We start from the raw sequence: 23,053 nt of genomic DNA, 5'->3' as shown, positions 1-23,053 counted from the left end.
ATCGAATCCCACGTCGGGCTCCCGGTGCATGGAGCCTGCTTCTCCCTCTGCCTATGTCTCTGCCTCTCTCTCTGTCTGTGACTATCATAAATAAATAAAAATTTAAAAAAAATTTTAGAAGACTTTTAACATATGCAAGTCTAAAGAGGCCGGAGTAGTGAGAACCAACTGAACCCTGAACTTTCTACAACTGGTGTTTCTATGAAAGACACGAGTGTTTAGAACCCATGTCGGGGCAGCCCTGGTGGGAGAGAGCAGAGCCACTGGCCCAGTCGGACGGCCGGGCACCGCTCCCCGCCCCGGAAACAGCCCCGCCGCACAGCTGGCCAGATGCAGTCCTCCCCGGCCCTGCCCTCCGTGGTCACCGTGAAGGACACAACCACCCCCCTCCCCAGTTTCCTCTGTAAAATGGGTATAAGCGTCCTTCTCTCACGGGGTTATGATAAGGACCACATTAGGGAAGTCGCCTGCGGGGCTCAGCAGAAGGCCTGGCACAGAGCAAGCGCTCCCACCGCCGGGGGGGCTCGTGCTGCGGTTCTTTTTCTTTGCTAACACAGAGGATGTCCTCATTTCCCTTTCCCCGTCCGGATTCCAGTGTGGACGCCGGGCCACCGATGCCCTAAGACGCCGAGGTCCCCGAAGTGTGAAGTATCAGCCAGTGATCTCTTCCCTGGGGCACCCTGGGAACAGCCACGAACTCCGTACTCCGGAGGGGAGCAAAGCTCCCAGCTACGGATGCTCTGGGGATCGGCATCCCATCCGACAACACAAGATTTAGGATGAGGGTCGCCAAGCATCCTCCAGGCCCAGGAGGACCCAGAGTTACGCACTGGTCCTCTCGTTACCCACCGAAGGCGCCTTTTCCAAATGGTGCACAGCGCACCTGCTGTTTATGCTCCTCCTTTAAGCTCAGCTAATGGATCCATGTTTCCCTTTGAACAAAATTTACTACAAAGAAAACTAGAGCTAATCAACCTAAATCCGTCCCCATCTCCCACAGATGACAATGGTTAACATTTGTTATATTTGCAGCCTATTTTAAAAAAAGAAATAAAATCTGACACGCAAAATTAGCATCTATTTCCTTCTGTACTTTCACACCTATGTCCTACCACTCTCCCAGTCACCGTTACAAATTTAATCTATATCCAGTCTGGTTCTACTTTATCCTTTGTTTGAGCTAAATGTTCCTGGTAGCTGTTTTTTTTGTTGTTTTTTTTTTTTAACAGAAAGAAAATAAGGGCCCCTGGGTGGCTCAGTCGATTAAGCATCTGCCTTTGGCTCTGGTCATGATCCCAGGTTCCAGGGACTGAGCCCCACTCCGTGGGAGCCCCGCTCCCCTACTGTTTGCTCAGTGGGGAGTCTGCTCCTCCCTCTCCCCCTGCTTCTCCCCTCTGCTCATGCTCTGTCTCACTCTGTCAAACAAATAAACCTAAAAAAAGAAAAGAGGAAACACGGAAAATGTGCTAAGTGAAAACGCCTCTGTGAGGAGGGGCTTTCAGGCCTCTGCAGCCAGGACACGCCCACTCACCTGCTCCAGGAATAGTGCACTCCGTGTAGGTGACGCTTATTGACGGGTGGCCTTGCAAACTCACACCTTGTAACAGCTGGAAAGCTGTGCAGACCCCTAGAAGGCCATCTACTGAACTCCAAAAGGCTCACCTGGGTCCAGGTGCGTGAAAGAGCCCACCACGAAGTCCAGCGTGGACACAGCCAGCAGGAAGAGCAGCAGCAGCTGGAGGCGGATTATCCATTTGACACCTGCTAGGTTAATCCCCAGCAAGGCCAGAAGCACCACGACTGAAATTCCTCGCACGGCCCAGATACTCCTGAGGCTCAGCAAGTCAGAGATGGACTCAGCAAAGCCGGTGATGTACATGGCCCCTGCAACACACTAACACACCATTCGAGATGAAGGAGTTGGCAAGAGCGTCAGGGACCCACTGGCCACGGCCGCCCGCCGTGGGGGGCCCCCCTCAGCCCTGTCAGGGCTCAACACTGGGAGCCACCGGGGCAGGTCAGGGAGCCCTTCCTGCCCGCGACCCCTGCCTCAGGCCCCATTTCTTCTCATCTACTTCACCACCACCATCCTGAGGGGGGCACGAACGCCAGTTAGTGGTAACTAAGATGAGAAGATCACGGGAAGAAGGAGATGGGACCCTGGGCCGCACAGCACTCTGACCTCTCGGTCCGAGTTATTCAAGAGCTAAACACAGACGGGCGCCTGGGCGGCTCAGTTGGTTAAACGTCTGCCTTCAGCTCAGGTCATGATCTCAGGGTCCTGGGATCGAGCCCCACGTAGGGCTCCCTGCTCAATGGGGAGTCTACTTCTCTCCCTCCCTCTGCTCCTCCCCTCGTTCATCTCTCTCTCTCTCTCTCTCTCAAATGAATAAACAAAATCTTTTTTTTAAAAAAAAGAGCTAAACATAGAACAGAAGCACATAGCAGGTCCTGTCTCGGGGCCTTAGAAAAGCACTGAGGCAAATCCCCAGTTTTTGTCCATTTCTTTGTAGGTCACTATTATTTTTTTTAAAAATTACCTAAAATTTAGAATAAGAAAAAAAGTGGGGGCAGCCCCGGTGGCGCAGCGGTTTAGCGCCGCCTGCAGCCCGGGGGTGTGATCCTGGAGACACGGGATCGAGTCCCACATCAGGCTTCCTGCATGGAGCCTGCTTCTCCATCTGCCTGTGTCTCTGCCTCTCTCTTTGCTCTCTCTGAATGAATAAATAAATAAATCTTTAAAAAAAAAAAAAAGTGGGCAGCACATCCTTTCAATGTCATCTTGAATAAAGGCTACCCAAGGACTATCTAGGTGACTGTACTCAGTTCTACTCATTGTTTATTGATTAAACGTGTTAAGTGTCCCAGACTTTGTGAAGTTACTGTCAATTTATAGATTTCTTTCCAGCAGAGATGCATAATAACTTCTGTCCAGTGGAACAAATAACCCAAAAGACTCAGGTTTGCTGTCCTGTAGGACATTAACCAGTTTCGTTCGGCAATCCTATCCTGACATTTATTTATGAAACTGCTTAACCAGGAACTAGGTAATCAATACCTAGTTCCTCAACTGCTCTTTAACATCTTACTGGCTCCTCCGTTAATTAATAAGTTAAATAAAATCTTTGGCACATGTATGTTATATTTGCCTGAAAGTCATGATTTTTCTTTTTTAAAAATATGTAAAACTCAATTTCAAATAAATATTTGAAAATAACAGCAACCTCACTCTCCGTAATTCCTCAGCCACCTTCTTTCCATCAGCTTCCATCCTCCCCCTCCCCCTACCCAGGCCAGCGGGTCACGGTCATCACTGCACTCTGCTGCCCATTGTTCTCTCAGGGAACAAATTCTGCTCTGGCCTCAGTCATATTCCTCCTTCTTCGTGAAGCCTTTCCTCATCCTCCTTTTCTGAATAAATATTATGCTACTACCAATACCATGCAATTAATCATCTGGTTCCATAATCTATTCTTATTTCATGCATGTAAGTCTTTCCTCTGCCCCAAGCCACCAAGAATGCAAACATCCTAAAAACAAAAATTTCTATGCTGATTGCATTCTTCAAAGGCCCTGCATCTGCTAACTATATTGCAAGCATTCAATAAATACTTTCTGATATGTTGGCTGTATGAAAAGTGTTCTGTGGGGGGCACCTGGGTGGCTCAGTGATTGAGCGTCTGCCTTCGGCTCAGGTCATGATCCCAGGATCCTGGAATTGAGTCTCACACTGGGCTCCCCACGGGGAGCCTGCTTCTCCCTCTGCCTGTGTCTCTGCCTTTCTGTCTGTCTCTCATGAATAAATAAATAAAATCTTAAAAAAAAAGAAAAAAGAAAAGAAAAAATGTTCATCGGAGCAGACACCATTAATTTCCAGCTCCTTTAGGTAAAGACCAGAAGGGCAATGTAATTTCTGTATCAGAGACAAGCTCACAAGGGAGGCCCCATTCTTCAATGAGATTAGCTCATTTTGCTACTAGACATACCATCATTGTCAGTGTTCCCCAAACTTGCAGTAGGCATTTCTGACATACCATCATTGTCAGTGTTCCCCAAACTTGCAGTAGGCATTTCTGACATACCATCATTGTCAGTGTTCCCCAAACTTGCAGTAGGCATTTCTGACTATATTTGGGTGAGGGGGGGAAGCCCAATAAATGTAGGAGGAAGACAGTCATCCCTGAGAGATGAGAGAGAGACATTTGCGATTTCCTGCGTTCATCTCACGACTCAAACTTACTCTTGACAAAATACCAAGAGAGTGTGCTGGTGATAATGATGCTGCTATTCCATCAATATGCGGCCAGGTCAACTGGACTCCTCATGGTCAGATATATCGGAGTTGAAAAAAACAAATGACAACAATACAGTGATGATCATCACCTTCCCAGGTGTCTGATGTCTCAAACACGCAGAGGGTGACCCCAGAACTTGAATACAACCATTTGCATCAGGAGCTTCCCGACCGAGTGTTTGCTTTTCTAGCTGGCGAACAAAGAATTTGTTCACATGAAGTGGGCCAAGCACTAAAGGCTGCCTTTTGTTTCCAGTACAGCCCCTCTCTCAGACTTATACCTAAAATCAAAGATGCCAGGAACAAAACAAAAAGGAACACCCTCCGGAGGCTGTGTGCAAGGGCAAGGTGGTTAGGATTGTGGACTGTGAAAGCAGACAAGGGCCCAGTCCTGTGGCCCCCAGTCCCAGCTGTGGGACTTGGGAAAGTTAGTTTTAAGCTTCTGTGCTTCATTTCCTCAACTGTGAAACACACATAATGTAGTACTTGCTTCGGAGGTTATTGTGAGGATTAAATGAGATAATTCATGTAAGGTCCTAGAAGAGTAATAGCCGGCTCATAGCTGAAGTTACAGAGATACTGGCTATTGGCATTATCATTCTTTTTTTTTAATTTTTATTTATTTATGATAGTCACACATTGAGAAAGAGAGAGAGAGGCGGAGACATAGGCAGAGGGAGAAGCAGGCTCCATGCACCGAGAGCCCAACGTGGGATTCGATCCCGGGTCTCCAGGATCGCGCCCTGGGCCAAAGGCAGGCGCCAAACCGCTGCGCCACCCAGGGATCCCGGCATTATCATTCTTACTCTACCGTTCCGAGCTACTGAAGAGGAGACAGTAGTTAGCCACGAATTTCATGAAATATTTTGCTGCCGATCAGGGAACCTAGGCGGTACAGTCAGATGAGCAACCAACTCTTGGTTGCAGCTCAGGTCCTGATCTCAGGAATGTGGGATCAAGTCCCACATCTTGGCTCTGTGCTCACTAGGGAGTCTGGCTGAGATTCTCCCTCTCTCTCTGCGCCTCCTACATTCTCTTTCTTTCTAAAATAAATAAATAAATCTTAAAAATAATACCTCGTTAATGCTAACTACATGATGGTAAATGCCACCGGAAACTTGCAAAGTAAGTTGTAGGTAAGGATTCTTAAACCAAAGAAACCTGCTTTGAGGGAAAACAGTAATAGCCTCAAATTAAATTGTCTTCTCAAAGTCTAAGAGCTTGGAGATAAGAGGTGAGGGTATTGATGGAATGTGGGTAAGTAAGAACGTTATAGAGATTTCATATTTGGTAGGTGGATGAACATAGGAAGTAATCCTGCTTGGTTGGAAGCTATAGGAAAAGTATAATTATGGCTTTTCTAAGGGTGGACTGTAACTATTCTCAGAACAAAAAGCACAGTAGAACTTCTAAATCAACAAGAAGAGACAGAAATAAATTTGAGCCACGCTGGCAAAATAAGACGCTTTTTAAATTTCAAATTATCTAGAAAATAATGAAAAAGAGAATAATGTATTCTAAAACTTGTATTCTTTTTTTTTTTAAGATTTTATTTATTTATTCATGAGAGACACAGAACAAGAGAGAGAGAAAGAGAGAGAAAGAGGCAGAGACACAGGCAGAGGGAGAAGCAGGCTCCATGCAGGGAGGCCGACGCGGGACTCGATCCCGGGACCCTGGGGTCATGCCCTGGGCCATAGGCAGGTGCCCAACTGCTGAGCCACCCAGGCATCCGTCATTTTCTAACTTTAAAAGAATTTTATAAAGGAAAACTAAAACCAAACGCGGAGAGTGCAGTTCGGTCTGTGCAAAGCTCCCCTGGGCGCCGGGACAAAGGCCGGGCCACCGGCCACACGCGGGCACCAGGACGCGACCTGCTTAACCTATGAACACCCGCCCTTGCTGTCGTTTTTAAGCATCTGTATCACCTCCCGTAGTCAGTACAGCCATCCTTCCCCCTCTTCGTTCTCCGCAGAGAAGCTTCCATCCCTCCAGCAGGGAGCAGGGCCGTCCCCCGCCTTCTGATGGAGAGAGGGGACCTTTCGGGGCGCCTCCACCCCGAGGTGTTTCTGATACAGCCACCGCACCTCCACAGTCACGGGCAGCTTGCCTGGCAGCTCGGGGTGCCCAGCGCCCTCCGCGCCCTCCCCCGGCTTGACATCTTGTTTAAGTTTCCCGCTGCCTGACTCCCCCGTGAGCTCCTACAACCAGACCCCACCCGCACGGCGCCCCCCAAAGCCCCCGGCCTCCCAGCACAGCGGGGAAGCCAGCGCCCAAAGCTTGCAGACACATCGGCGCAAGCTCAAGGGGTCTCCTCGGTGTCCGGGGGAAGCCACCCCAAAGAAGCCCCCAGCCCAAGTGAGTGGGGCCGAGCCAGGAGCAGCTGCGGGTCGCTGTTTGCCCAGCTGGCCCAGGGGGTCTGGCCGACGGGGCAGGCCAGCTACCAACACCTCAACGACACAGAGAGGGAAGGATTTGGGAAGATCCCGGGCAATGGAAAGACTTTGTGACTTTAAAAATTTCTTCTAAATTTTTTTAAAAGGTTTTATTTTTAAGTGATCGTCACACCCAGCGTGGGGCTCTAACCCACAACCCCGAGCTCAAGAGCCACATGCTCTACCGACTGAGCCAGCCAGGTGCCCCTATATTTTCTAAATCTCTATGCCTAAAACAGGGGTCAGCAAACTCCAACCTGCTGAACAAATTCTGCCCACTGCCTGTTTTGGAAATAAAGTTTCACTGGAACACAGCTACGCCCAGTTTTTCACATTGTCTATCGCTGTTTTTGAACTACACGAGCAGAACTGAACAGTTGTGACAGAAATGTGTGACTCGTAAAAACTATTTACTATCTGGTCCTTTATGGTAGAAGTTTGCTGACCCCTGTTCCAGGGCCAACATGCAATCTGCTCTGCCAATCATTAAAAATAAATGAAAGGAAAAATAATAAGGAAGAAAAGGAAAGAAGGAAAGGAAAGGAAAGGAAAGGAAAAGGAAAAGGAAAAGGGAAAGGGAAAGGGAAAGGGAAAGGGAAAGGGAAAGGGAAAGGGAAAGGAAAGGAAAGGAAAGGAAAGGAAAGGAAAGGAAAGGAAGGAAAGGAAAGGAAAGGAAAGGAAAGGAAAAGGAAAAGGAAAAGGAAAAGGAAAGGAAAAGGAAAAGGAAAGGAAAGGAAAAGGAAAGGAAAGGAAAAGGAAAAGGAAAGGAAAGGAAAAGGAAAGGAAAAGGAAAAGGAAAGGAAAAGGAAAAGGAAAGGAAAAAGGAAAGGAAAAGGAAAGGAAAGGAAAGGAAAGGAAAGGAAAGGAAAGGAAAGGAAAGGAAAGGAAAGGAAAGGAAAGGAAAGGAAAAGGAAAGGAAAGGAAAGAAAGGAAAGGAAAGGAAAGGAAAGGAAAGGAAAGGAAAGGAAAGGAAAGGAAAGGAAAGGAAAGGAAAGGAAAGGAAAGGAAAGGAAAAGAATGTATTCACGCCCTGGAATGACAAGGTTAGAGGTTAGTGAGTACCACAAATAGGGACTCTCAGAGACTCCAACCACACCCAAGAAGAAGGATCTCGAATCAATGGCCTAATCTTTCACCTTAAGAAACTAGAAAAGGAGGACACCTGGGTGGCTGAGCAGTTTAGCATCTGCCTTCAGCCCAGGGTGTGATCCTGGAGACCCGGGATCGAGTCCCACATCGGGCTCCAGGCATGGAGCCTGCTTCTCCCTCTGCCTGTGTCTCTGCCTCTCTCTCTCTCTGTGTGTCCCTCATGAATGAATAAATAAAATCTTAAAAAAAGAAAGAAAGAAACTAGAAAAGGAAGAGCAAACTAAACCGAAAGGAAGCAGGAGGAAGGAAATAGTAACAACAGGAGCAGAAATAAATTGAAGACCAGGAAAACAATAGAAAAATCAACAAAACCAAAAATTGCTTCTTTGCAGTCAAGCTTTTAATTAGCCTGACTGGGAAAAAAAAAAAAAAAAAAGGAGCAAAGTCTCAAATGATAAAAATTAGGAATGAAAGGAAAGACACGACTACCCATCTTACAAAAAGTAAAAGGATTGGATTATAAGGAATCTATGAACAGTCATATGCCAATAAATTATATAACTGAGACGAAATGGACAAATTCCTAGAAAGACACAAACTACCAAAACTGACTTAAGGGTAGCCCGGGGACTCAGTGGTTAAGCGTCTGCCTTCAGCCAGGGTGTGATCCTGGAGCCCCAGGATCGAGTCCCACGTCGGGCTCCCTGCATGGAGCCTGCTTCTCCCTCTGCCTGTGTCTCTGCCTCTGTGCGTGTGTGTGTGTGTGTGTGTCGTGAATAAATAAATAAAATCTTTTAAATAAATAAATAAATAAATAAACTGTTTTCTCAACCAACCACCACCTTTTGCACTATCACAAAGGCCTTTTTCAAGCCAAGAAGTGCTTGAAAAGAGCAGCTTTTGAATGCCTGTGTCTTCGGTGTTAGGTCACCATCCCCGTGTGACCTAACACCAAGCTCCATAAGCCTCAGCATGTCCCCCCTGAGAGCCCGCGTCCACTGCGTCCACTGCGCCGCCCCCCGTTAGTCTCCCCCTTCCCATGCAGGGCCTCACACGGCTCCCAGCCTCCCCCCAAAAGGCCGCAAGCTATGAAGGAGCCCAGAGCTCCAGCTCACTTGAGAGGTGCCTGCTTCCAGGGAAGCCCAGGAAGGTAAAATGTCCCTCCTTCAGCACAAAAGTGCCCCAGGGACGGGCCCACCAGCTGCCAGCCAGGCCCTGGCCACGGTCCCGCAGTCCCCTCCCTGGAACGGGCAGCAAGGATCATTCCAGGCCAGGCCCTGCCTTCCAGGGCAGATCAAGACTCCACAGGCACCAACAGTGTTAGGGAAGGAGGACCGGACGGAGGGCCAGGGCCCCAGGCAGAGGGCCAGGCTCTGCTCTGAGTCCCTCTCCAAGCCCCCGTCTGCCCATCTATAAAATGGGAGCAACTGGCCCACCTCGCCTCACCCCAGAACAAACGGGAACGTGCCTGAGAAGACGGCGGCTAGCGGGCAGGCAGGAGGACAGATCCTGCGTGCCGATGGCCTGTGGACACAGCTCCCCTGCCCCGGCCGCCCAGGCTCACCTGTCCAAACACATACAGCAGCCCAATCGTGCCTCCGGTCTGCCCGCCGAGGACCGAGGAGATCATCGAGTAGACACCCCCGCTGCCAACACCACAGTGCTCCCCAACACCGATGCCAGACAGCACAGTGACGAGGGCCACCAGGACGACGAAGGACACCAAAAACATGCCCATGAGCACTCCCGTGTTTCCCTGCAACAGAACAGCAAGGAGCAAGGCGGGGGGTTAGGACAGGGGGGCCCTCCCAGGAGCACTGACCACCTCCCCCCATACCTCAGCGATGCAACAGGGGTGGGGGAGGAAGAGCTGGGCAGAGGTGGGGCATGTGGACAAAGCCAGCCCACAAGAGTAGGGCCTGGAAGAAATTCCCCAGGAAGGGCAACGGCCTTGCTTCCAACTCTTCAGTGACTTCCCATCACCAACGGGCGCTCAGGGGGCCCCGCCTCACCTGCCCCTCTCTACCCCCCAGTCCCTCTCATCCCTGTGCCCTGGCAGGAAGTGCTCCCCCCGCCCCGCCCCCTGCCCAGCCCACCTTCCCCCCCTCCCCCTCACTCCACTCCATCTCCTTGACAGCCACACTCAAGGCTCAGTGCTTAGGGGCTTCCTCTTCCAGGACACCAGGCCCAAGCCCAACTCAAGGGCAGGAGATTACGCGGTACTTATCATACTAGGTCCGCTTCCAAGCCCATCTTTACCTCTGGGCTGTGAGCACTGAGAGAGCGGGATGCTGTTTTATTCGGTTATGCTTTATTCAGATAGTTTCTTATTTTGTGGATTTTACATTTTTAATGACATTATATAATCACGGTTTTCTTCCTTTGTTCAGGCTTTCAAATTGTCTGCATGTGATAATATGATATCCTGCACCAATCTTTGAGTTTTCATACCCAAACTGCCACTGTAACATCTTCCAAGCTATAGGTGAGCTGCCAGAGTATTCGTTAGAGCTCCTATGCTCTATGCGAAAATCATCTGGGCATGACCTCTCCTTACACGAGTTTTATGCCACCTCCTAGAAGCTCGGTCTTATTTTTGCCGTTTCACATTTTGCCTTTTTTTCCATGATCAAATACGATTTTTCAGGTAAAACTCATCTCAGAGCTGAAAAACAGAGATCATTTCCAGGGCAAAAGGATGGATTCATACGGTAGGCCGCCTCAAAGGCGACCCCCGGGGACCCCCAGCCCCTGGCACGCATGCTCTGTGTGATCTCCTGCCCTTGAGTTGGGGGCTTGGACCTGGTGACTCACTTTTAATGAGCAGAGCACTGCAGAAGTGAAGGGATATCACTTCTGAGATGAGGATATAAAAAGATTGTGGGGCAGCTCGGGTGGCCCAGCAGTTTACCGCCACCTGCAGCCCAGGGTGTGACCCCGGGTCCCGGGATCGAGTCCCGCGTCGGGCTCCCTGCATGGAGCCTGCTTCTCCCTCTGCCTGGGTCTCTGCCTCTCTCTCTCTCTCTGTGTGTGTGTGTCTCTCATGAATAAATAAATAAAATCTAATTAATTAATTAATTAATTTTTTAAAAAGATTGTGGCTCTCATCTTGGGTGCTCTCTCGCTCTCTCAGATTGCTCATCCTGGGGAAGTCACCTACACGTAAAGAGGCAGCCTTAGGAAGAGGCCCACAGGACAAGGCCTGCCAACAACAGCGCAAGCGCTCTTGGAAGCAGACCCTCCGCTGGTAGAGCCTTCGGCTGGGATTGCAGCCCTGACAGGCTGACTGCAGCCCCAGGAGAGACTCTAAGCCAGAGATACCCAGCTGGGCTGCACCCTGGATCCCTGGACCACAGAAACTATGAGATTACACACGTTTTTGCTTTATGCTGCTAGGCATTGGAATCATTTGTACAGCAGCAATAGAAAATGGAAGCAACTTATTATATTCTCACTTTGGGGGTAGAACTGATGTGTCTGGATAGCCGTTTCTCAAAAAAAAGAAAAGAAAAGACAGAAAAAAAAAATAGCCCAGGGAGAGGGTTAAGAAGAGGCCCTTAAAGACTTAAGAATCAAAACAGAAAAAAAAAAAAAAAAAAAAAGAATCAAATCAGAGAGCACTTAGGGGCACCTGGCTGGCTCAGTCGGTAGAGCGTGCACCTCTTGATCTCGAGGTTGTGAGTTTGAGCCCTATGTTGGGCATGGAGCCTAACTTAAAAAAAAAAAAAAATAGCTCACCTTTTCCTCCTTCTACCATTCTATGACTATCCCCCAGGGGCCCGGCTGTCACTGGCCAGCCCTTCCTCTGCCACAGCAGGGAGACTGACAGGCTTCCCTTGGACACAGGCTGCAGAGGTGCTGGGCAGTGAGGTGGCCCTTTAGGAAAGGGGCAAAGACACGGGTGGATCCCAGATGCCTGAATCTGCCAGCGGGACCAGGAGTCCGAGCTGGAGGCCTTGTGTTTTTGTAAGCGGGAGCTCCTGTAAGTGTGGGAGGGATTCTTAGCATCCACACTAGGGAGGTGGCTGACCCTCCTCTAAGCTTTCCACGTATTAATTAAAAATAAAAAAAATTCCAGACCCACCCAGGCCATGACTAAGGCTGAACCCTGAGCTAAGGACCCAGGTTTGGAGTAGAGCAAGCACTCAGGAGGGTCTGGCCTCACCCAGGCCTCCTCGGGGGCCTAAGAACCCCATACACCCCACTACAGCTCAGGGTTCCTGCCCTAGAATTTGCCCATGTGATGGTTAATTTTCTATGTCAGCTTGGGTAGGCTATGGTGACCATTTGTTTAGTCAAACAGTAGCCTAGATGTTGCTATACATGTGTGGTGTTGGGGGGTTTTTTTAGCTGTGATTAACATTCACAGTCAGTATTCTCCCTAACGCAGGTGGGCCTCAGCCAAACTGTTGAAGGTCTTAACAGCAAAGACTGAGGCTTCCCAGCGGAGAAAGAATCCTGTGGCCAGACTGCGCCATAGAAATTCTGTGTTCCCAGCTTTTGGCCTCAAGCCTGCAGCCTCAATTCTTACCTGAGTCTCACTTGGACTCACCAGACCCCACAGTCATACATATAGGATGTCCTGTGCATCTCTTATAGGTATCTACCTCCTATTGGTACTAGCTCTGTGTCCCTGAAGAACCTTGGCTAGCACATCCCACACCTCGAATGGCCCCCTCTCTCTTGCACCTGTGCAACCGAGCTCCCCTCTGAAAGGCTGGCTGAACCATGCCTCCCCAGGAAGCTTTCCTGGACACTTTAGCAACCCTACATTCACAGCCTGTTCTATTCCTGAGGGATTTAACGCTGCTTTGAGACCTCACCTGGATTCCTGATGTGAAATCAGCAGGGCTGTTAGCTCGCCAGGGGGAGGAACCAGGCCTTCTATTCCATCATCCCAGTGGCACATAGTCGTGCCTGGAACACAGTAGGGGCTCCTCCTGACTGGCTACCCTTTTGTTTCAAGCAGGCTGCTTAGTTTACTGAAGTCCCAGGGAGAAGGCCCCGCGTGAGGAGCTGAGACCCCTGCCTCAGGACATACATCTGCCTGGAAGGTCCCAAGATGCCTTCACAGAAGAAACAAAGAAGAGGCCTTTATTCCCTGTAGGGAAGAAGCAAACGGCACCCCCACAAGCTCATGCACCTCTGACCCAGCCTGGCCATGTGCAGCCTTCCACAGAGGGTCTATGGGCAGTGGGGGAAGGCAACTGTGAGGGTGAAGGAGCTGATCCCACCTGGGGGCACCACTGCCACCAGCCTGCTCTTCGTGATCCACCTCCAGTCCCAGCCACGATGTGCCCTGACTTCTGTGCTCATATTTCTCGTATTTCTGAGTTGTCATGACTTAAATCCATGGTGAGGCTTCCACTGGAGCCTCTGTCCGGGGCCCAGGTTCTCGGGATTCTCGTTTAAATAGCAGTGCCAACTATTCGGTGTCCTTGCTTCTCATCTCCTGTTCCTGGAGCATCCGTGCTTCAGAAACCTGTCGCCTGCGCTGTGGGATGCCCAAGAGTGCAGAGCTCTCCGTGTCACAGGCTCACGAGAAACTCCAGGGCCACCAGCTCGTCACTCACCACCAGCCAGCCAGTCCTCAGGAAGAGGACAACCCCAAAAATGTTGATCATGCAGGACGTGAACACGCCATCCCAGGTCCCAAACAGCACTGGCTCCCACACGAACAGTCGGCTCCTCCACCAGGGCTGGGGCTGGGCCAGCGCCCCCTGAAAACAGAGCACCCCGAACTCAGCCAGCTGCCGCACCACAGAGGGCCAGAGAGGGGAGGTGAAGGGAGGCAGGGCAGGAGGGGGCGAGGGGGACTCAGCTTGAAACTCCATCCACCTTCCTGTGCAGGGCACGCACGTGTGTGCACGCTCGCTCGGAGGCCTGGGATTGTTTCTGCCCAAGGCTCACTGTGCTCTTCCGACAGGGACTCCTATCAAAGGGCAAGGACTAACTGGCCAGTGCGCCCCTTCCTTCTGGCCGCTCAGGAGCTGCTCCCCCCAGCCTCCTCGCAGGGAGGTGTGGCCACGGGCCTGAGCTCTGGCCCCCAGAAGGTGGGGAGAAGGCCCGTGTGTCAAGTCTCCGAGAGCGTGGGACTCTAGGTTCCAGCTCAGGCTGCGGTCACGAGCTCTGGGGAAGGCCACCAGCAGTCCCCCCGTCCCACAGGGGACAGCAGCCTCCAGCAGTGACTAATCTTCGGGTGGACTGACTTTGCACTTTCTTCCCCCCCCCCAACCCCGACACCCCACAATCAACGCTGCTACCGAGTCCCCTCTGCTGGAAACGCCTGGCCCCTGGCGTCACAGCGACCTCCAAGCCCCTTCCAGCCCACTCCCCAGGATTCTAGGGCATCACCTGGTGGTTGCTTAGAACCAGAGGCTAATAGGTGGTTAAACAAATGCCTTCCTTATTTTTCCAATGCAAAAATAACCGAGGCGCTTTAACAAAACACTCCAGTGGAAACTCTTTACTGAAACAACTAAACCTTGTGGAGAAAATTTTTTTTAAAGATTTTATTTATTTCTTCATGAGAGACACAGAGAGAGAGGCAGAGACACAGAGAGAAACAGGCTCCATGCAGGGAGCCCGATGCGAGACTCGATCCCGGGACTCCAGGATCACGTCTGGGCCAAAGGCAGGTGCTAAACCGCTGAGCCACCAGGGATCCCCACCTTGTGGAAATATTAAAATGGCTTAAAGAGGGCAGCCCAGGTGGCCCAGTGGTCTAGCGCCGCCTCCGGCCCAGGGCCTGATCCTGGAGACCCGGGACCGAGTCCTGCGTCGGGCTCCCTGCACGGAGCCTGCTTCTCCCTCTGCCTGCGTCTCGGCCTCTCTTTCTCTCTCTCTGTATGAATAAATAAAATGTTTAAAAAATAATAATAAAATGGCTTAAAGACAACTAGTAGCAGCTGGTGCTGTTCACCGCCCTGACCTCTGGCCTAGGGCTAGGAGTGTAAATGCACACAGCAGGGATCTTCCAGTGTCGCACACTGGCACAGCTGCACCTCGCAGGGGGCGGGGGGCGGGGGGGGGGCCCAACTAGGAAGCAGTGTGCACAGCGGGTCTCTGGACCATGCATGTGGTCTGTACACAGTGAGAAGGCAGAAAAACCCAGAGTATAGGACAGAGAATCTGCGGTCAGGGGCCCAGGGGCCTGGCTCCTGAATGGCTGAGCACAAGGGATGGATGCGCCCCCATCCAGGGCGAAAGGCTGAGGCCCACGGGGCCTTGGTCGGAAAGGAGAGGAGCCCGTCCCCTGCTCCCCCCTTGCATCAGGCGCTCGCTCGCAGACCAAGAAAGGAGGGCGCAGAAAGTCATCAGGGCCGTCAATTAAGACTTAAGACTCCTGGGCACCCCCTGCCAGTCCCCGACGCAGTGGGAGCTCCTTTTATCTGTGTGTCTGTCTGTCTTCCTTTCTTTTATCTTTCTTTCTTTAAAAGATTTTATTTATTTGACACAGAAAGCGAGATCTCAAGCAGAGGGAGCAGCAGGCAGAGGGAGAGGGAGAGGGCTCCCCATTGAGCAGGGAGCCGGACACAGGGCTCAGTCCCAGGACCCCAGGATCGTGACCTGAGCAAAAAGCAGATGCTTGACCGACTGAGCCCCCGAGGCGCCCCTACCTGGGAGTATTTCTGTTCATCTGTCTTTCACAGGCTGCAAACAAGGCATCTCCTGAAAGTCAGTAAATGTGAGAACAGCGATGGTGGCTCAGAGCACAGACCCCGCTGACCTTATGCTTGTCCTCGAACAAATGGTCCCACGCAACCTGTTTTGGTGCATGTAGGATTGTTTTCCAGAATCCTAATCTCTGAATTCAGGACCGGGTCCCCGATGTCCCGTCTCTCCTTAGGCTGCGTTTCCCATCATGGCCTGCTGCAGGTCTGTTCTTTCTTAGAAACAGCAGTGACAGCAGCAGCTCTCAGCAAGAGAGAGCAATGATTTCGAGAGTGCTCTCACCTCCACATCCCTCCTCTGCCTTGATCCTCACCACACCGCCGGGGTGGGGGCAGGCAGGGAGAGGGCCCCTGTGTGGAGCGAGGGAAGGACACTGGAAGGACAGACAGCACAGCCGGCGGCCCGCGCTGGGTTTGAATCCCCCGTGCCCGACTCTAAAATCTGTGCCCGGCCCTGCACCTCGGGTTTTGTGCCCTTTTCTTGCCTAGAAGTCCATTCTTTCAGCTCCCATTGCCGACATCCCAAACTTGGCTGAGGTGTGCAGGCCTCACCCCTGGGCCTCCCATCCTGAAGTGGGGAGTCCTGGTCCGCCGGCCCCAGCCTCGCCTGTCCACCCTGAAGGCTCTTCCTTTCCTTCCGTGTCGTCCACCTAATGGCGTGGGGGAAGCTTTCACTCCCGGGACCTCACTGGACTGAATCGGCCTTAAAGGTGGTTCCCGAATGGGCCAGAAGCTTTAGGAGACTCTGTCCTCCGAGAATGAAAATAGAAGTGGTTTAAAACGGGTTGGGTGGCCGTCTGGTGGCCAGGCCATGGTGGCTTATCTCGGGGTGCTCGGGGGAGCGCCCCTACCCTTTCTTACCAAGGGACAAAGGAAAGCAAGTCTTCCCAGGGCCTGCTTGCTCATCAGAGACCAGAAGGAAGAGCCTGGCTGTGTTTCATCCCAAAGCTGCAACCCTGAGGTTCTTAGAGAGGGAAAGAGAGAGAGAGAAAGAGAGAGCAGCATAAGCCCAGGGAGAGAGAGAGAAGGAAGAAGAAACAAGCACACAGAAAAAGGGAAAGAAGACGAGCTAGGGAACGGGGAACCCTGGGGTAACTCCTAAGCAGCAGTACAGAGACCCCCGGGGCTCTCTCCCAGCCCACCCCCACACTGACGCCAACACGGAGGTGCCCCTGGTGCCCTTCTCCACCACATCCTGCAGCTGCACCACTTCGGGGCTGCCCACCCCACCCCCCGCCTCTGCCACTGGCCCGCTGTGGGCAAACCAGGAGACCACCAGCAAGACCACCCAAACCAGCAGCCTTGCAGAGTGACTGCTGGGCCCACGGCTGGTACAATTCTGAAACCAGTTCTGAGGTGTGGGTCTCCCCGCTCATACCAAGCAGTTCTCCAGCGCCAGCTGGTGTCCTCTGATCCAGCTCAATTCTGGTATTATCTATCTGGAAATGGGGTCAGGTCCCACAGGGTAAGGGCTGTCCCCCAAGACTACTCAAACCTCCCCCTCCTCTCACTCCAGATGCCAGTCACGAGGTCAGATTGTCACCTGTGCTTCTGAGCAACTGCCTGTAAATTGGAGGTTCCCGTGACACCTTCCTTGGCTTTGATCAATTTGCTAGAACGCCTCACAGAATTCAGAGAAACACTTTACGTTCTAGATTACCACTGCGTTACAAAGGATATAGCCCAGGAGCAGCCAACGGGAGAGATGCCCACGGGGGAAAAGCAGGTGGCTTCCAAGCTCTCTCCAGGCACATCACCCTCCCCAAATCTGCACACGTCCACCAGCCTGGAAGCTCTGCAGACCTCATTATTTTGGGGTTTTATGGAGACTTCATTACATACATTGATTAAATCATTAGCTGTTGGCAGCTGACTCCATCTCCAGTCCCCACGTTTCCCCCTGAAAGTTCCAACCCTCTCATCATGGTCGGTTCTTCTGGCAACCAGATCCCATGCTTAGGTGCTTTCCAAAAGTCACCTTATTGACTAAACCCCGTTGTGGTTGAAAGGGGATTGGTAGGAATATCCAGATACCCTTATCACTCTTATCACTTAAGAAATTCCGAGGGCTTTAGGAGCTCCCTGCCAGGAATGGAGATAAAAGCCAAATGCATATTTCTTATTCTAAATCACAGTATCACAACTGGCTACTCCACGACCCTGCTCTCTCTCTGCCCTGCCAGCTTTTTCCAATTCCCCTTTGCTCCTGCCCGGACAGGCTGAGGACAGAGCCCTGAGCCTGCAACCCAAGCAGACATCGGACAGGAGAACAGAAGATCAGCTTCTCCCCCACACTCTGGAACTTCACACCCAACCGCCCCCTTTATGGGAGGGTAAGGAATCCCCTCACATCTCAGATGCGTCCTACCACAAAGGCCATGACTCAAGACTCTCCCTTTGCACCTCTACCCAGTCACTGGGAGCAGGAGACTGTAGAACAGTTAGGGTTATGGCAGCTGGGCAGCCCAGGGGGCTCAGGGTTTAGTGCCGCCTTCAGCTCGGGGCGTGACCCCAGGGTTCTGGGATCGAGTCCCGCATCGGGCTCCCTGCATGGAGCCTGCTTCTCCCTCTGCCTGTGTCTCTGCCTCTCTCTCTCTGTCTCTCATGAATAAATAGATAAAATCTTAAAAAAACAAGGGGGGGAGGTGGGGATTATGGCAGGTGACAGTCGGACTGTTCTGAGCTATCCTTTTTTTTTTTTTAATCCAAAAAACTAGTTTAATTATTTAGCCTCAGCTATTACACGGGAGCAAGTGGGGTGCTGTGATGGGGACCACTGACAGGAAGGGCTTCTGTGGTTGCCCCAGGCTAAGTGCCACGCTCACGCTGGACACAAGTCTGTCTACTAGACTGGAGAAACGGATGATTTGGAGAAACGTGTCCTTCGGTCTGAACCATTTGCAGGGAGGTCCTCCTGCCACATCACGGACCAAGTCTTGTCTTTCATCTCCCATTTGCCTAAGATGCTGTGGGGATCCACATGGGTGGCCCCAACAGCTCTGTGCTGGAAAAAAAAAAAAAAAAAAAAAAAGCTAAGAGCTCCCAGATGTCACTTAACAGTTAGATAGCTGAAGGAAAGGTTGCATTGTTTGTAGAAGCCAGCTGGGCCCCTGTGGAAGGCTGTAAGGTGCTGCCAAAGTCCAGATGAACATCTGTGGGGCGTCAGATGCCAGAGTTCTCATCCTCAGAGTGAGGCAGAAAAACTCATTCATCTCGGAAATGCTCTGGACACAGAACTTGCCCTTGAGCCAGATCAGGACGGGGCAGCTTGCTAACGAACTAACCTCCAATAAGTTAGTTCTTAGATATTTTAGCAGTTCCGTTTAGAATCACTTGTGTTTAGAACCGAAGAGTCAAAATTTCCAAGGGACAGCGTTTCATTGGTGACGGCCTCCCGAGACTTCCAGCTTCCTTCCAGACCTTGAGGATGCAGGCAATGCCCAGCCTCAACCCTTTCTCAACGGGTCTTGCCCACCCCTTTCGTTTTGTTTTTGGTGGGGGAAGCAGTGAAGTTGACCACAGAATGGGGGAGGCTAGAAAGCTTCGGGCTCGTTCCTGGTATCTCCATTCAGTTGGCAAAACGAGGCAACCCCATATGGTATCACGTGGTCAGTCTTGGTTTGAAAGACCCTGCGGGTGGAGGGTGAGAGGACTGTGCTAAGGGGGAGGACGGTGGGTGCAGGGAGGGGGAAATGAGCCAGCAGGCGGGCCTCTACGGTCTCCCTCCCCCAACTGCAGTTTTAACCATTTCAAACGCTGGGGATTCGCTGAGTGTGAAAGCCACGGCCAGTAGACATTAGACACAGATGCCAGGGAAGGGAAATGGACAGTTTTCAGGAGAACAGAACTTTTCTTCTGACACGGTCTTTTTTGATGATGGAAAGAGAAAAGGTCTGTAGACCCTCTAGATTCACGGCGGTAAGTCATGAGCAGGTTTAGGAAGAAGGAAAGGAATTCTCTTCTTTAAATTGAAGTTCCATGAAAAAACAGATTTATCCTCCGTGGAGACCTGCTTTTTGCATTTGCAAGCCAGGCGCAGGCAGGTCCAGCATCGGGGAGGAACTCCTTTCCTTACCGCAGGCTGGGCCCGGAGGCCGACTGAAGAGGACTCCTGCCTGCAGCCATCCCCCAGGCGCACACTCCTTAGGCTGGGCCGCGTCTGTCTTCCTGGAGGAGACCTACAAGGGCTCGTGTCTCCCCTCGGCAGGGGGCTCTGGCATCGTGTGCCCAGGGGAGTGGCTGTGAGAGCAGCCAGGCTCTGGGAAGCGGGCGGCTGGGGAGGGGGCAGGCCACGGCCCACCAGTGCTCCCTGCCCGGACCTGGGTGCTGATCCAGGGCCGCGGGACCAGCCCCATGCAAGCCACCGCTGGCCATACCGTACGCCAAAGATGCTCTGTCTGTGGCTTTGTCCACTGGGAAGAGGAATAGCACTGGTTCGGGGGCTCATCACTATCATTCCTCAGAATCACGTCCTCACTCTGGCTCAGGGGCTCGGTCCTGGGGTGGGGGTGGGGGGTCTTGACATTGCTCAGGGCCACAGAGGAGTGATCACCCGCTATGCTGCCCTCGGCCCCTGGAAACTGCTGGAAGGAACACCTGGGATCCCTCGCCTCCCGAGGCCCCTGCAGCCGAACAGCAGTCTTATTCCTTCGGCCGAGAGTGACACAGGTGGCCCCCCAGTCCCTGCCCATCCCCCGAGGCACCAAGATGCTCCGGAGGGCCAGGGCGGCCTGGGCCAGGCGAGCAGCTCCAGAGGTGTGGTCCCAGCTCCGAGAGCTCTCGTAGGGCCTCACGGGCCTCAGACCTGGGCCCCGGGCGGCCGTTCCAGAATAACAAAAGCCTCCCTCGGCATCCCTGACCCAGCCTGGGCAGGCGGGAGGCCGAGTGGCAGCAGAGGCGGAGAGAGGATGAAGCAGAGTCACAAACCAAAGCCTCGGGAGGGCACCGCAAGCTCGCTCGTGGCAGGTCCTGCGTTCCGGGGCGCATCCACCTCCGGCCGCTCATGGCCCAGCACGGGAGGGAGGCCAGGCCTCGTCCTCCGGGCCCGGGCTGCTGCCTGTGGCGGGTCAGAGGCCTCGTCCTCGGGGTCCGGGCCCTGCACGCGCGAGCGAGGCGCCGGGGAGGCCAGGGAACCGTCCCGCCCGCCGCGTGCACGTGCCCAGGGCCCCGGCGGCCACCTCGGGCAGATGCGAGCCTGAGGCCTTTGCTTTCTTCGGCAGCGGGAGGGAAGGAGACCGGGTGAGAAACTGTTGCTGCTCACTCAGGCAGGGAGGGTCAGGGCGCCGAGGCCCATCCCGCCCCGCAGACACCGCGCCCCGGACTGGTGCCGCAGTGTGCACGGGGAGCCTGCGCTTGGCTTTCTGAGAGCCCGCGACTCCTTACTTACCCAGCAGAGACTACGCCAGGCTCCGCGCCCTGTGGTGCCGCGGGCAGGGGGTCCCCGGCCGTCCCCGGCCGTCCCCGGCCTGACGGGCGCCGCAGGCAGGAGCTGGGCCGGGCCGCCCACCTGCGGGGTCTGCAGAGGCCGCCCACGGCCACGTACTGCATCGTGGGGCCTGTACTGTTCACATGAGACGGTAACTGTGAAAGCTTTTTGGGGGCATGAAGCCAAACGCACGATCTTAAATGTGGGTGAGGGTCCCATCGGGGATGTCGGGAGGAAGAGCGAGAAACGGGGCCTCACGGACCTCACGTTCTCTACCCCCCGCCCCTGGTCCTCCTGTTGCGCGTAGACCCCGGCTCCGCAGGCCAGCCCCGAGAGCCCCCTTCCCAAGCCCTGCTCAGAGCCAGCACTGGGGGAGCCAGCTCCTGCCAGCATGCACGTCCCGTGACTGTCCTGTCACCCCTGGCTGATGCTAGGAAAGGCAATGGCTCCGCAGCAGAGGAGGGGAGGACCCGTGTGGAGTGGTCAAAGTCTCATTTCCCTGGATTCAAATCTGGGCAGCGCCCTCGGTCAATATTGATTTAAGTGTTGCTGGAACTGTGAGAGCTGCGTGGCAACCTGGGTCTCTCCTGCCACAGACCTCGTTCAAAAGCCAAGGTCTACAAACAGCAGTTCCCGCATGCTTGATCGATGGTTTTTCCACGCCTGTGCAACCTAATCCTTATCCAAGGCTGACAACCTGCCGAGGTCCAAGCTGGTCACACAACTCAAGAATCCCAGGAGTGCCAAGACCCTCAAACACACAAACACACTGCCGATGTCCTGCCTCCTGGGACGACACGGAAGGGCCTTCCCCAGTATAGCTTCTTCTGTCCACCGTGGAGGCCAGAGACACAGGGCTCTGGACCCCTGATTCCCTCCCACAAATGGCAGCAGTGATGCCTCGGCCACCTAAACACAAGCATCCCCTGCCCTTCCCAGCCTCCTTGGCAAAAGGACAGAGCCCTTCTTGCAGCACTCAGGCTGCCACTAGAGAGTCTACTCGAGTTTCACACCGCAAGGAGCAACATGGAGCCTAACGTCCTCCCTCAGGAGGCAAACCAGCCAAAAATCAACTGCAAAAAGCTTATTCTTCTGGGTGCATCAGTGGACCAGCCAATATTATATCTGTTTAAGAACCGTTACGTTTGTTCTGACTTTTGGAATCACATTAATGTTTCGCATACTCAAAGTCAAATCAAATCAACCAGGATGAGAGAAAAATTAGACTGCAAAGAGAAACGAGTTATCCTAACTGCATTTCCAACGAGTAACATAACCCCGAAGGTGAGAAAAGAACTCACCAGAATAACTTCTAAACATGGTTCTTTGTCTGTGTACCCTCAGTCTAAAGGCAAAAATAACTACAAATATTAAACTCTAGATAGAAAGTTGTGTTTTTTACAGGCAGGAGTTATCCATTCTGAATCTACTTTCCGTGAATTGTAGGATTGAGCAAATAAGTAAATATATATGAGAGTTCAGTTTCTTGCTGTTGGAGAAGGGAGTTACAGCTAAAGAAAGGGGGATGAGGGGAAGAATGACCCCTGCGGTGATGGACTAGGATGAGAGGTATCGGTTTCAATTTGCGGTTTTTAATATAGATAGAAAAATATAGTACTGGATGTGTGTGTGTGTGTGTGTGTGTGTGTGTGTGTGTGTGTGTTTACATTCCTTCTCTCTGCCCACCTGAAGGCAAAGATACCTCAGTAGCCAAGAACATACCCAGTACCCAGATCTTGGTCTTAAACATCATTCCTCACTATAAGAAACCAAGACTTTTTGGAAAAATGCCTGACTCAGGACTGGGGAAGAGAAAGCACAAAATGAGCCTGGAATATGCTATGCCAGAAAGCAAGAAAGTGCTAAAAAAAATTTTTTTAAAAGGTTCCAGATATAACGAAAAGATACAGGAGCCAGCTTGAAGGGGCTCCCAATGGCCAACTGTGAGATAATTTGAGCATCAAAATAATAATTGCAATGGAATATTTATGTAACAAAGTAAGAATCTGAGTCCATACAGATATAAAGAACGGAATAAATTAAAATATGAGGAAGAAGGGAAAGTCTTTCTTTATAGAAGAAGACCAATTAATATCTGTGGGGGGGTGGGGACGGTGTCTGAAGAACCACCGTTTTG

General features: G+C 52.1%; 1 protein-coding gene across 4 annotated transcripts in view; it reads right to left on the bottom strand.

Moving 5' to 3' along the window:
- Nucleotides 1–21,364, bottom strand: part of SLC12A8 (solute carrier family 12 member 8) — a 116,912-nt gene extending 95,548 nt beyond the window's left edge. The window contains exons 1-4 of one of the 4 annotated variants that reach the window (XM_041755693.1): nt 20,878–21,364; nt 13,392–13,538; nt 9,383–9,574; nt 1,663–1,894 (exon numbers count right to left, since the gene is read on the bottom strand). In XM_041755693.1, coding sequence (XP_041611627.1) covers nt 1,663–1,894; nt 9,383–9,574; nt 13,392–13,538; nt 20,878–21,309 — 1,003 coding nt within the window. In that variant the 5' untranslated portion in view covers nt 21,310–21,364. Of the gene's footprint in view, nt 1–1,662; nt 1,895–9,382; nt 9,575–12,641; nt 13,351–13,391; nt 13,539–20,877 lie in introns of those variants that run through there. The other 3 variants (XM_041755677.1, XM_041755686.1, XM_041755703.1) reach the window with 3 other exon arrangements.
- Nucleotides 21,365–23,053: the final 1,689 nt, after the last annotated feature.

Source organism: Vulpes lagopus, chromosome 1 (genome assembly GCF_018345385.1).
Source record: "Vulpes lagopus strain Blue_001 chromosome 1, ASM1834538v1, whole genome shotgun sequence".
Classification (NCBI taxonomy): Eukaryota; Metazoa; Chordata; class Mammalia; order Carnivora; family Canidae; genus Vulpes; species Vulpes lagopus.
The sequence above is the reverse complement of the archived record's forward strand: the minus strand, read 5'-3'. Positions and strand labels throughout refer to the sequence as shown.